Source organism: Fulmarus glacialis, unplaced genomic scaffold (assembly GCF_000690835.1).
Source record: "Fulmarus glacialis isolate BGI_N327 unplaced genomic scaffold, ASM69083v1 scaffold12660, whole genome shotgun sequence".
In the NCBI taxonomy this organism is placed as follows: Eukaryota; Metazoa; Chordata; class Aves; order Procellariiformes; family Procellariidae; genus Fulmarus; species Fulmarus glacialis.
The window spans coordinates 84,747-99,475 of NW_009188397.1; the positions used below are offsets into that span (position 1 = coordinate 84,747).

The following is a 14,729-nucleotide window of genomic DNA, read 5'->3' on the forward strand; positions in this document are numbered from 1 at the left end:
GTTTCAATGGGGATATCTGCTGGCACTGATTAACTGCTTGCTGTTACATTTCTATGTGTATTGGAGGTGCTTGACATGGTGAAAAAGAACTGCTAGCACCACTTTGTGGCCAAATAACTTTAGAGGTGAAGAAAAGTAGTGTTCTAAATTGTTTGCATTTTGTCTAGTTTCTGCCACTTTTCAGGACTGAACAATGCTGGAATCGGTCCTCCTTTTAATAAGGATTAGTAGCAAGATGGAGAGTACTTCTGTTTTATAGATCTGCATGCTTATTGGGTCTGGAGTAGCCATGCTAAGTAATAACGTGTTCTCATGAGGTTTCAGGATGGTTCTTAATGACCAAATTAAATATCACTACCACTATATTAGTAGTATTAATTGCTATATTTGTTGGTATTAACATAAGGATCAAGAATATTGTATTTACCTGCTTTTTTCCCCAGATCCCACAGCTAATGTTTAGATACATGGAAAAGTTATTTCACAGTTAAATGTCTGTCTGGAGCTCTCTTCTCTCTCTGACCTTCCTAGATGGCCCTGCTCCTTTACCGTTCTCTGCATGGATGCAAACTCAAGCTATCCAGCTCTTCTTGCCAGTTTTTCTGAGGCTGGCATTCTATTGAGGAGTTTGCAGATGAAATGCAATACTTGTCATAGCAGATGTTCTAATGCACTCCTGTATTTTGATAGCTAGAACAAAGCATGTAAAGAAAAAGAATTTTTCTTCATGGGCAATTTTATTTTTACGTAAACATTCATCTTTTGCGTGCGGCAAATGCAAATCTACATTCATCTATCAGGTTCTTCTCACTGTCTGGTTTTCCTGTAGTGCCATCTCACTGCCTTGGGAGAGTGCTCTTTTTCTATCTATTATTTTTCTGTTAATGATTTGGGGTTTTTTTGTTGGTGGTGGTTTTGTTTTTTTGGTAGGTCCCTCTCTGTCCTGGCATTATCTTTTAACATCTCTCAACAATTTTCTGGGAGGTGACTGACTTTGACTTACTTTTTCCTTTTTCTGTCTGTTGGTTCTAACAACTCACTGTTAAATACACTGATATAGCCATCCACTGAACTTCCCAAGAGACAGATCATATGGTAATTGTCATAGCAGGTCACAATCTTTTGCAGTTGTATTAGTGCACACTGTTTTATTTGTAATTTGAGGGAATGATATGATTATATTGGTAGTTAGTTATACTGCAATGTAGTTTTTGAAGGGGAAAGCCTTTCAGATATTCACAGGGGTTAAATTATCAATGTACCAGTGTATCCAATGAATCAATTACAGGCAGAAGTTGGGGTCAGAAAAAGTTCAGTTGTGATCATTTCCGCAGTATGAGAGAAGGGGCTAATTTACCATCTGTTCTGAAAAATACATATTTTTATATTTAATTGGCTTGTGGTTTAAATGCTACTTTATCTACTGATAAGTCTATCTGACTGATCTGAAGTCAAATAGATGTGTTTCAGCTTAACCTTGGAATATTCCAGTGAAGACAGTTTTACACAACTTCTCAGCTTTTAATCTAAAGTTACTATTTTTAAGTAAGAAATGTTTATGGTATGGACGAAAAAAAGCCCATTTATCCCACAATAGTTGTTTAATACAAGATGAAGTTGTAGGTATTTCTACTTTTTTTTCATGCTTGTGCTGGATATTTTTGAAGGCAGAAAAAATTCAAAACTTTTGATTAAAGCCACAATAATTTTACCTCATCAGTTTTAACACTCTTGAAAAATACCTGATTAATCAAGGAACCTAGAAAGAGCTCATTTTCCTTGCCAAATGGAATATTGAAAACAAGTGTTTAAAAGACTGACTACTGTGAGGAAAAGTAAGAACAGTGACATGAATCATAGAATCATTAAGGTTGGAAAAGACCTCTAAGATCATCAAGTCCAACCGTTAACCCAACATCACCATGCCCACTAAACCATGTCCCTAAGCGCCTCATCTACACGTCTTTTAAATGCTTCCAGGGATGGTGACTCCACCACTTCCCTGGGCAGCCTGTTCCAAGGCCTGACCACTCTTTCAGTAAAGAAGTTTTTCCTAATGTCCAGTCTAAACCCCCCTTGGCGCAACTTGAGGCCATTTCCTCTCGTCCTATCGCTTGTTACTTGGCAGAAGAGACCAACCCCCACCTCGCTACAACCTCCTTTCAGGTAGTTGTAGAGCACGATGAGGTCTCCCCTCAGCCTCCTCTTCTCCAGGCTAAACAGCCCCAGTTTCCTCAGTCGCTCCTCATAAGACTTGTTCTCCAAACCCTTCACCAGCTTCGTTGCCCTTCTCTGGACACGCTCCAGCACCTCAGTGTCCTTCTTGTAGTGAGGGGCCCAAAACTGAACACAAGGAGACATTGAGTATAGGCACATACAATGCAATGTGTCTTTAATAGGTCAGAGGAATTCACATTTCTTGACAAATTGAAAAGTCAATAGTAATAGTAGGCTGTCAAGGTAATAGTAGGCTTTGTGCTCCTTTCAGGGAAAATGAGTAACAAATATTTTAGTGCTGACTGACAGATTTTTATGAGTTTAACATGTAGAAGGCTGAAGGACAGAAAAAAACTGACAAGACTTTTCCACTGAGTTTGTATGTCCTGTTGATGGAAAGTATAGGCTTTTTATGTGTAGAAATATTTCCTTATAAATAGAAAGCTGAACATGAAATTGTCACTAGCTATTTTATAGAAAATTGAACCAATTTTGAGTGATGATCAAATTGGATAGCAAATGAGTCTAACTACATTTAATACCCTCAGAGAGTGTACAAGGTTGTAATGTTCATGGAATATTGTAAACTATAAATTATTATAAAAAATTGGTTTTTTTGAGCTTGTGTGAACAGTTAGAGAAGCAGCTTGCCTCAGTATAAACGAGGCAGAATTTAACCTGTGCTTTAAGATCACCTAAAAGCCGCTATTGGGCATCTTGTAGCAAACACATTTATGAATGTTGTTACAGTGAAATCCTCTTATAGGAAATAATTTCACTACAAGTTCAGTCATTTTCTTGTAATTAGCCTTGCCTGCTGTAATCATAATTTACACATTGTGATACAGTGAAACAATTTAATGTATCTGCTTCTAAGCTAACTATAGACAATTTCCTTTCCTGTTACATTAAAATATGCTTTTTTCATTCTTGCATAAAATACTATTTTTAATTATTACACAAACAATGTATAATAACAAAATGGGGATGCATATATTCAGCTACACTTTCTTTGCCTTTTTTTGGTTTATTATTAGTCCTAGTTAAAAGCTCCCAACTGCAGTGTTGTTTTCTAATTCTCATTAACATCTATATGTTTAAATGTAAGTGAAATTTTTATTAGAATCCAACCATGGAATGTATTTGGTACGAGTTATTCCAGCTGCAAGTATTGGAAGATGATGACATTGTGGTACTGATAAAATTGGATGTCAGGGGCCCACACCTTATTCATAAATAGACCAATTAAATTGTGTGTATGGAAAGACCTTCTTACTATTTTTTCCCAAGATAAATTCTTCAGGTAAAAAGGAACAAATATAGCACAGCAGACTGTAATTGTCCTCAAAATCCTCGTTCTTGCTGAATATTACTTAGGGCAGAGAGACAAAGACAGGACTTTATGAAAGGGGAATTGTGCATTAAATAATACAGTGCAGGGTTTCACTTAATTAAAAGTACAGGCTGAAGATTATTGCATCCAGATCTCAGAAACAGTCATTATTTTAATTTGGGGAAAAAAAAAAAAAATCAAGAAAGATTTTGCTATAGCTGTTTATCAGTAATAGACAAAATGAAAAAAAATGAGAAAAAAATTGCATTTATCTTGCCCCAAATTAATATCTTTTTATTTCACTAGGAAGCTGAAAGTGTCCAGTTCAAGTCCTCAAGGAATAACTTATATTGGGGTTTTTTTGAGTGGTTTCTTGGGAAGTGGTGCAATTTCATTGCAGGATATTCAAAACCAACAGTATTTTACACAAGCATACAAGGAAATATAATGGGCAGCATTTGGCCTTCAGGTGTGTGTTTGTGGAAGAACTGAACTTGAAAAATCTCTGAGAAGGCTTTTCATAAGGTTTCCCTTATGGAAGGAAAGAAGGGTTAGCATGAGTGAGACAGGTTTGCATCTTTGTAGGCATACAGTGCAGATATATTGAAGCATAACTAGAGCTTGGTTCTTGATGGAATTCTGGGATTCTGACACATCATTCTTTTTCAAAATGAAACAAAGCTAAATTTGTTGAAATATGTGGAATTAGTTTTCTTACCAAACCACTTAGAATTTGGTTGAAACATTTTAACACTATTGAATTATTTTATGCTGGATTTTTTTTTTAATTGGTAATACTATAATAAACATTAAAAGCAAAAGTAGATTTAACATCAAAAAGCTAAATAAGACATTAATGTAGATGTATAGATTTTTACAGCTGCTTAGGTCTTCCATGGCAGAAAGGTGAAGAGTATTTACCACAGTGGAAAAATGACCTACAAACTCAGCAGGATTGACATAATTTTCCTTTTCCTATTAATCAGATTTTCAAGATGAAGGATTACGTTGCATTGCACAGAAATAGGATACCAATCAAATAAGTCTGTAATCTGAGACATTTGTACTACTTTAATGAAGGTGTTAGCAGTCCTTTTATGTTTATTAGTATGAAGTCTTTTTAAAAATTTTCCTCCTCAAAAAGCTTACTTAATACCTAAATAAGCACTAATATCCTTTTAAATTGGTTTTAATTTAATGAAAATTTGCTTGTTAAAACCTTGTTTAGAGTCTCATTTATCATGTAACATGTGCATCCTTTTTTTCCTCAACTTTGCTAAAATGTCTCTATTTTAACCTGCAACAGTTAGTATCACAGACTAATTCATACAGAAAGGTTCATCACTTAATAGACCTTGGTAGTTGTATTTTGAGAGACATTAAAGGTATTTTTGTATAATTAATGATTTTGAGCCTATTGCATTGCTATGTATTGACATCACACCAGGCATCACATTCCTTATTCCCATGGGTTTGTTCATATTTTCAAATTACTTTTGTTACCCATGTCAATACCCTCTGTTTCAGCTTTAGTTCATGTGCTGCGAAGCTGCAGAAATGAATCCAAAGTTCAAGGCAAGAACATACAGACATGGTCTGAATGCATGTGTTTTCCATTTTGAGGTGTGTTTTTCACTGTGTTGGGAATTGTAGGGTGTCTCTCACTTGTTAGTTGTTGGTCCAAATCTAGTCCACACCAATAGGGAGAGAGAGATAACTGCATCTCGTGGAGAAGTCTATGTAAAATAAGTTGCTGATCTTTTTGAACAAATGTTTTTACCATACCAGTTGTTGTCACAACAATGGACAATGTCAGAAAAGGAATGCACTGAACTACACAGACCAAAATATGTCTACTCCTGCTTACTGTACTTCAAAGAAGGATAAAGCAGCATGGTGGGACACTGTGAGGGAATTAGAATTGCTGCTGTTTGTGAAAGATCTGTGAATAACCAGATTACTTCTTTTGGGAAAACTTCCAAAACAGCATCTTTCACTAGCAATAATTTCACTAAAAAGAAACAACAAATGTGAGGTTAATGTTCTTTAAGCATGCTGAAAATAAAAGAACCTACCCTGTAATCTTTTTGTGCCATATGCACACTTCAGAGTGTTTCCATGAAAAAATTTCTGTCTTATTTTTAAATGTCTTTCTGTCTGCTTTACCAGACATTTGATATAAATCTGTGGAAGGGAATGCTAAATAAATTTCAAAAAGGTTCTTCTCCTATTTAATTCATTACCAGAAAAAGTGGAGGAAATATGCTACCTAAGGCATGGGAAATTGCAGTATATTATCAGATGCTCCTTTTGTTTGGAACAGTGTAATAAGGCACCAATTTTAAGTGTTGACAAGCACAGCAGGGATAAAGTACACTGTGTAACAGTTTTTTACTATTTTATAGTTTTCTCTATAAAAACACAGCAAAAACAAAGAAGCAACTAAACACCAAAGCAGTAGTTGCAAGACAGGAAGTGGTGAAATGATGTTTTTCTCTTGATGCTCTTAAAGTAAAACTCCTTTCCATTTGGGCTGTCTAGACTGATGCACCTTTCAATACTTCTATAACCTAAAGAAAATAGTGGGACTGAATACTGTAATAGCATTTATCACAGGTAAAAAAAAAAGTAGGAAAAAAAGCATTGTTCCTGAAGGTTTAATCCCTAAATTGAATGTATAATTTGGGTCAGTACACTAGAAGCACAAGTCAGTTCAGTATGAATAGTTGAAAAAAGACATAGGAGTCAAATAGACAATCAGTTCCAATTAGCTAAGTATGCTTCCAAGTGGTGCAATGCAGACAAAATATCTATATGCAAAGTTGTACTGATCCAACTGAATCCATTTTAAAGCACCTTAGTTTTAAAGTACCTAGCTCAATTAAGCGTCAGTAATGTTTCTGACTGTGGCTTGAAATTCTGAAGTATGATCTTCCTTTTTAAAGCATCACTTCATTCTGTCAGTGACACTAGGAAGGTTCATGGTCAGGTAAGGCAGAGACGTGCTTTGAACAGACTTGTGTTTTTGTGTGGGAAATCAGGGAAAATGTATAATGGAGAGTGTCAAGGATGATAGCATGCTCACTGTAAGGGAGAGTAATTTGATTTAATTGATTACCAGACAGCTCTCAGCAGAAATTGTCTCACTGGAGGCAGTTATTGTCTAGGCAAAAATTTTATTTGTTCTTGGTTAAGTAGTTGGACTTAAGGGGCTGTTTGTCATGGGAGTGTGGTCTTACCCAGCAGAAGTTTCTTGATTTTATGTTACCCGGACCATTTTTCCCAGCAGATACACTAGTAACTATTACTTCTGCCTGTGAAATTGTGTCAAAGAATGTAGAATGCCACCACTGAAAACTCTGTCGCTAAAACCATAATTTGCTGAGAAATCCTTCCTAGTAGAAATACTGTTTTAAATGGTGATAACTTTCAGGCCTATAAATGAGATACATGTTTTCCAGTATTTATATTATTATTGTGCAGTTATATTACTTTGCTATGTGTAGTTGATTAAAATGGAATTTTTCCTGTTAGGAATGGAATTCCACTGTGGAACAACTGGAAGCTGAAGCACTTAAGATCTTGCTTTCAGAGGACTATACAGAAAAAGAACATCTAAAGCTTTCAAATCAGAAAATCTGTCTGTTGCAAGAAGAAGTGTGCTTCCATATGGAAGAAAGGAAAGCGCTGCTACAGGAGGCCAATGACTTTTTTCATACTGCTGGCAAGGTTGGTAGGAAGCCAAGTCTGTAACAATTAACCTGATAATACAACTGTCAGTGTGCTCTTGAAGGCTGATATACGTGGAATTATGCAAACAGAGTTTGCTAAACAATTTGGAATAGAAAATTACAAATCTGATTACCCTTTAATATGACCTTTCGCCTCAAACTTCTATACAAAATGGCAAATGCATTTTAATTTTTTTTTTTTAAAAGTATATTGAGAAGAACACTTGGTTTCCAAAATAAGGCATTTGGGAAATATTATCTGCCGAAAAATTGGACTTCAAGATCATGGGCTCTGTCACGATGGCATAATGCTGTATGAAGATACAGGAGCTGCTCTAAAATACGCAAACTGTTACAGGCTAGTACGGATACCAGAAACGATGTCTCTACTTGCAGAGGTCTCCACAGGGGCTAATTAATAATCAGACATGAGAAAAATCAAGGGCAATATACAATTCCTCATACCAGGCACGTCATATACTACATGGTCTAGACATGATGTAACACCAAAGTGGCCAGTTAAAAAAGCACAAAACTCCCTCAGTCACAGCACAAATGATGAATTAAGGCCCACACCTATACTGAGGTCAGCAAGATAACATGTAGGCAATAATTTCCATCACTGATGTGCTCATGTGGAGAAGCAGTGATTCAGATTCTAGAATTAGATTCTTGCAGCTCTCGCAGGAAAGGGCTAAAAGGGGCTTATCTGTCTACTGAATTCTATACATTGCTTGTTTTGTGTGGGTTGTGTTTAGGTACAAGAAGCCCTGACTAGTACATTTGTTTAATTTTCTGTCTCTTCCTAATCTTATGTGATGAAAATAGGTAAATCATTGATGACCAAAAAAAGGAATATTTTAAAACTAAATTTTTACTTTTTCAAACATCAAGTCCAGTAATAACTACTTGTATGAAAATTACTTTCATAAATTTGGTCATTGATTTTTGTTACATCCTACTTATAATGCTTTTTTTCCTCTATAATATAAACTGTTTATCATGCTTGAGTACTTTAATACACTTTCAAGTGTTCTGTTCATCATTTCTTTTTGGGTTTTTTTTTTTTTCATTTTCTCTAATGTGAGCATGAAAAGAATATTTTTGTAGACTTTCTCTTCAAATCCCTATCCCAAAACAAAAATATCAGATATTTTTTCTTCAGTTATCTTCTGAAGTTGTCTTAAACTAGTCATCATGTAGTCTTATGTGGGTTAGATTACTTCTGATATTCTTACTGTCTCAAAGTCTAAGATCTTAAACTTCTTTTTCAAATGTTATGTTACAGGGTAGCACTTAATCGCAGTTAAAAATATATAATGAATTTTTAAATTAAACTGATTCAAGGGGGAATTTTAGTAGGTCTCTAGTAAATAAAAGTTGTCAAACGTTCAAGAAATGACAAAAGACTGAAATAAAAAAAATAAAAAGACTGAAAAAAAAAAATCACTATATGGGAGTATGATACAGTCAAGGAAATGCATGTAGAAAGGAATAAAATAGTAACGGAATAATAGACATAATAGAAATGACTTGAGATTCAGTCACATTCAGTCAAGTAGAATTAAAATGGTGAAAGTATGCATTTACGTGGAAACAAAATGAGTCTTCAGGAATCCAGTGTCTATTCTTTGCTGTAAAGTGCTCCCAGTTACATCTAAAATATTTATAGGCTGGTTACTGAAAGTGTATTCACTTATATTGCTTCTGAGCCTTTCTCTTTTGAGAGACTAGATTGAATTTGGAATTAGTCTTTCCAAAAACTAAATGATCCTCTAAACAGTTTTCTGTGGTATAAGCAAAATGATTATAATCCAATTTGTAGTGGATATGTGCCCATATAATAAAAATCCAAACCCTGTTTGGATGCTAATTTGGCAGTAACTTATACTGTCTTCTAGAAACTCATTGGAGAGGTGAAAAGTAAGTTGAGTAAGAGGATTTTTCTCATCTTAAGAAGTAGTGCTGTAAAATCTTGAAAACTTCCAATTTCCCCCCAAAATGTTAGAATGTTGAGGTGGGACGAGGATGGCACAGTTAATTTAAAAGTTTTCAACCTGGGAACAGCTGATAAAAGAGTTGATTAATAAAGAATTCAGGGAGCTTAATATCATTATCTCAAATCTATAGATACGTGTCAGGTTAACAATAGGTTTTTATGAGAAGACCAAATAAGGATCAATAAAGGTGGAAATAGTGTTATAAGAGACTTCTGTAAGGTTATATTAGTGTTATTTCATGTGTTGATGGTGAAAGTGAATAATACAAAATCCTCAAGCCACTTTAAGCCGATTCAGAGCCAAATCCGTTTTAAGCCTTAAAATGCTAAAACAAGTAGGGACTTTTATCAACAGATGAGCTTCCAGTGGAGTATGTGGATTGATTGCTGGTATTTTTCTGCTTATAATATTTGTAATTTATGTAAGAGTAGCAGGTAATGAAGACAGGCAATTTGTAAGCACCTATATGGGCAAAGAAATTTTAATAGCATATGATTTTCCTATCCAGCAGACAACAAAATTCACGGACAGATGTCAAACTTTGCCAAATTTCGACTAGTAACAGAGCATATTTTTTAACTACTGAAGAAATGAGCTTCAGAAATATTGGAACAATTTACTACAATTGTATTAGATTTTTCATAACTGGATTATATTCTTTAGTTAAAGCAAGAAGTAATTTAGTAATTTGTTTGGCTTACCATATAACGAAAGTAAGTTCTGTTATTACATTCTAGTATTAATACACAACAATTTGTTAAAGGAAATTTATTTGAGTTAGAGCAGAAGGATTAAGCAAAGAACCCTCTATCTCATAGGTCCTTGATGTCAGTAGAGAATTTATTCAAGCCTTTTCCAGGTGTTGCTATCAGATCAGAGAGATATCTTTTAAAAAATGAGTTCTCAATTTTGTTGCCTTGATTTGTGGCACAAAGCTTTTGAAACATTAGGTTTTTAGCCAGTGGTGCTGACCAATTGCCTGTTACATTGAAGTTAAAGAAAACAAGGGTTTATGTGCTTTTTGGAAATACTAAACACTTAGACTCTGCTATCTGACAGTGTTCCACTGAGTTTTAAGTCTTCGATAATTTTGAAAATCAGGTAATAATACTGAAAATTTTCCACTGAATAGGAGGACCTCAACATTAAAGACCACACTTAAAATATGAAATCTCTCTGTTTCCGTTTTACAAGAAGCCTGTTCTTCAAGGGCATATACATCAAGTAGTATTAGTAATGCAAACCTTTTTCCCAAAACCTTTTAGTTAGAAGACTAATTAGAAAAGTTTATATTTTAAGGTGTCCAAAGACCAAATAGTATTTTTGTATTTTTTTAAGCATATTGTTTGCAGATCGTTTATAGAAGCTTTAAAAACAGATCATTTCCAAGGATAACTCCAACAACTATCTTCATAGCTCTGTTAAATGTGCTGAAAAAACAACCTTAAAATTTTGCCTACACTAATTTTTGTTTTGAGCACCAGGTGGGGCTGTAATCACATTTGTCTTTAACCTGTACTATGTTCCTTCGGTATTTTTTTAACAATATGTAAAAAATACTTGGGGTTGAAATTATTTACAGACCCTTGAAGTGAGAGATATCTTTTGCTCCCGTAAGTCTGATCTTTCTTGATTTCATTTATAATGAGAAATCTGAGATGGGCTGATGGAAACAGCGTTAAAACTGTTGCTGATTGCCAACCACCTTCTAGTTTGGACAAGGAGCTACGCAAATATAGGTCTATTGCTTTGAGAGCAAAGGTAGCATCTTTTCAGAATACAGGGCTGTGCTTTGTGGAAGTGTCTGCTGAAGAAAGCATTAGCTCAGGTGCGTCTCCACAGCATGCCATCCCACCTGTTATGTATAAGAGTGAAGAAAGCACTATAGTTACTATAGTTCAGAAAAGAGACATTTTCAGCTGTTCTGAGGGTATGTCTGAACCTGTGGACTCTCTTTACATGTAAAGGACAAATGAGCAAAACAGAGTATTAGTTGTTTTGAACTAACTTGAAGAGAACTCCTTTTAGATCTTGTGTATCTCATTGTCATTTTAATTTTTAATGAATTCAGGAAAATAAAAACACAGAAATATAGCACTTCATTGTGTTTGTGCTCTTAAGTTCTGGTGTACATTTGGTTGCATTCTGTTGTACATTTGGCTGCATTAAGCAATATTTTTCTGCATGTTTGCAAGCTCCTTGGCTCTTTTGTCATCATATATGTTCCTTGCTGAGTTTTTCTTTAAATATCAATCCATTTCTATGTCTATGTCGTTACCTTCAGTTTGACTTTCTGCAGGGGGATCTCTGTGTAGCTATCCTCTGAGAATACTTGGGAAATGATACGTAGAATAGTCTGAGATTGCTTTGGTATGGCAAAAGCTTGAAAACAGTCACTTGGATAGCTTTAAGTAAATAAATAAGATTTTACTGAGTACGGTATGTTTGCAGATTCACATTTTTAGTTAGCTGCAGAGTATCTTGTACTTTGGCACATAAGTTACTTCAAAATTTACCTTTTGATTTTGAACTCCAGGACATATATACTTTATTCTAACTATTTTAGATGCTGGGGTTTTTTTTTCTTCCTATGTGCCATTGCAAAATTTAAAATCATTCGAGATAGTATATACAGTAACTAGCTTTAAAGTGAACATACAGGAGGGACTTAAAGGTGGAGCATTCTCGGCATAAAGCTGTGGGGATTAGAATACAGACCTCTGCACGATCCAGTGAAACTTATTTTGCTCAATCTTCTAGACTCTCTTTTTTCCTTGTTAATGGAATTTTCAGGTTTGTATATGTCGTTAGTCAATGATTTTGTGGTGATAACAGTATTGCTAAAAATAAATACATAAGTAGAGGTCCATGTTGTTGAGTAGAAGCCTTGCTGAAAAATCCTTTACTTTGTTTTGATCTTGGTAATTAGCAAAGCATAAGGAGCTACAGAGAAACAATTGAACAGGTACAGGACTTTGAAAGCAAGACAATTATATGGAGCCATATGACAGTAGAGAAGAAGAGCATGTACAGAGGGATTATATCCTTTATTTCCTTGAAAAGATCTCAAAACTATGATAAGTGGATGAGAAGGACAGGCTGAACTAAAATAAAACTAAAGCAAAATCAAAGAATTAAAATGGAACAAAAAAGAACCACAATAAAATTCACCATTCATGTTCTGTATGTACACAACCACAAAACAGAACAAACTGGGGAAAGTGCATTGCATGATTTTTGCTGCTTTTTAAAAATTACTTAAAATGGATCCCAATCATGAAGAATGGTCAAGGTAACCATTAACAAGGAAATTTAGAGAGAAATATTAAGTTCCTTTTTGAATGAATTTATTACAAAATGTTTTTTTAATAGCAGAAAATGCCCAGAATGGCTCAGGAAGGAGGGATATTATTTCTGCTCATAGGAGTTATGCCCATGTTATTCAGTGTATTGGTGTTCATTTTAATTACAGCTTGTAAGGTTTTTGTCACTTTTGCTAGCATAACTATTGTTTTTCCCTACCTAATCTTCCATGCTGAAATGAAAAAAAAAAAAAACCCCGTCATTAGTGTTGAGCATTTTAGATCACTAATTATAACTCTCCTGCATCTTTAAATTGTGAATATATAAGTTGCAAAGTATTTTTGTGTTATCAGCTGATAGATCAATTGATACAATTTCTAAAACCATATCACTTAATTTATGTTCTGGTACCACAGTTGCATGTATTCTGATGTCTATGCCATAATATGCTTATGCTATAAAAAAAAGATCAGACATATACACATATGCTAATTCTTGAAGAGAGTCTGAGATAGAAGTAGAAGGCTGGCTTTGTGTGGATTGTTTAATGTTGATTTGGTTGAGCTCTTGAAACTCTAGGTTTAGGGCCTGATGTTGCTATTCTGAGCAGAATAGGAGGGGTATAGAACTACCAATGACTGCAGCGGTGGCTAGGGAAAAAGTCAATCCAGATAATGCGTTGCTGTAACCAGGCTTCTTTCTGGCAACTGAAATTGAGCATGAGGAACATAAATCTTTGCTCGTGGTAGCAGCCTTAATTGGTCAAGGTAGCAACAGCATTGAGAATGCAGGCAATGCAACCCAATAAAGCTGGCTATCATCTCTGAAGGTTCAGAGTGATGAACATGTAAGGCACTCAGATATGTTTAGGAAGATAAGCTGCAGAGAACACCTGATTTTTTTTTTTTTTTTTTTTTTCCATCCTGGTTCTCTTCTGAATAGTCTCTTGTCCAGCTCATGTTGTTGTCATTGTACTCATGTTGCTCTTTGATAAATATAACAATGGCAGTAATATATAACTTTTTGATTTATTAATTTTAAATTTCCCTATTGCTTTTTAGCAAGACTCAAAACATGTTCTTACATTTGCTGCATACCTAGTTAAATGTGCTAACTAGTAATACTTATTATAAGTCTGGCTTAGTGGTGAACTTGTTTTGAAATGCTTTATAACATTCCTATGACTCTTTAATTTAATATTCTTAAGTATGGTCCTGAAGACTGGAATTCATTATACAGAACCTATTACACAAAATAAATAAATTTCACTTAGTTGCTGAGTTCATGTGAATGGCCTCTGTTTACAGAATAAAAACTTTGAGATTCACGTATGTCCTTGAATCTATGAGTTTCCAAAGATGATTGTAATTTCTGTCTTGATCTGAAGTTTATGGCCTTTTTTTATACTTAGTTACTAAAAAGATTTCACATTTTAGGAAAAGTCCTTCCTGGGTATCTTCAATTACACTCCTCTGATGGAGTGTTATTGTTCTTAAAAAATTTTCTTTGTATGGTCAGGATATCTTTTTTTTTTTTTTTTAAATGCTGAATCCTTTCTTCTGCAAGGAAAAATAACCTGGCAGAGACAATAAAATAGTATGCATGTCCTATTTTAATCCATTGTTTATAGAAGTTGAATTACTTTTGCTCATCCTCCTTTCTTTATTTTCCTTCATTTCTTTTGCATAGATTTCAGTGGTTTAAAGGGCTCAGGCATCTCTCCTCGCTATTTTGAGTCAGCAATATAGTGATCATTCTCAGCTGCTGAGTTCTTGGTTCATATGTAATATGCTGTAGCAAGCTGGATCACATTGTCCCCTGAGAATTTCATTGAATATTCACTTTTCAACTTTTCATGAATGTAAAACCTTGCAAGAGTCTTTAAAGTCAAATTTAGTCTGCCTCAAAGTTCTTTTGTTCTTCTGATGTAGCAATTTTAAAGTTGATGTAATTAAGGATAGTATTTTAGCATGTATATAGTTTTCTTGTCTCTCAGAATTCTTCTCAGTGATGAACTGAGGCTTCAAAAGCAACGTATTTTTGGGCTGTAAGTCTGCAAAATTATTCACTGAATTAAGGCTTAGAGTGTATATAGAGAGATTTGCAAAGTCAGAACACAAGTTTGGTGTTGTACAAGCTGAGGAT

At 34.6% G+C, this 14,729-nt stretch overlaps 1 protein-coding gene across 1 annotated transcript in view; it reads left to right on the top strand.

The window, feature by feature from the left end:
- The window catches only part of CCDC141 (coiled-coil domain containing 141), a gene marked incomplete at its 3' end in the record, with an annotated part of 71,045 nt that overhangs the window by 39,657 nt on the left and 16,659 nt on the right, over nucleotides 1-14,729 (top strand). Inside the window, exon 7 of the mRNA XM_009578477.1 lies at nucleotides 7,085-7,279. Coding sequence (XP_009576772.1) covers nucleotides 7,085-7,279 — 195 coding nt within the window. The remainder of the gene's footprint in view (nucleotides 1-7,084; nucleotides 7,280-14,729) is intronic.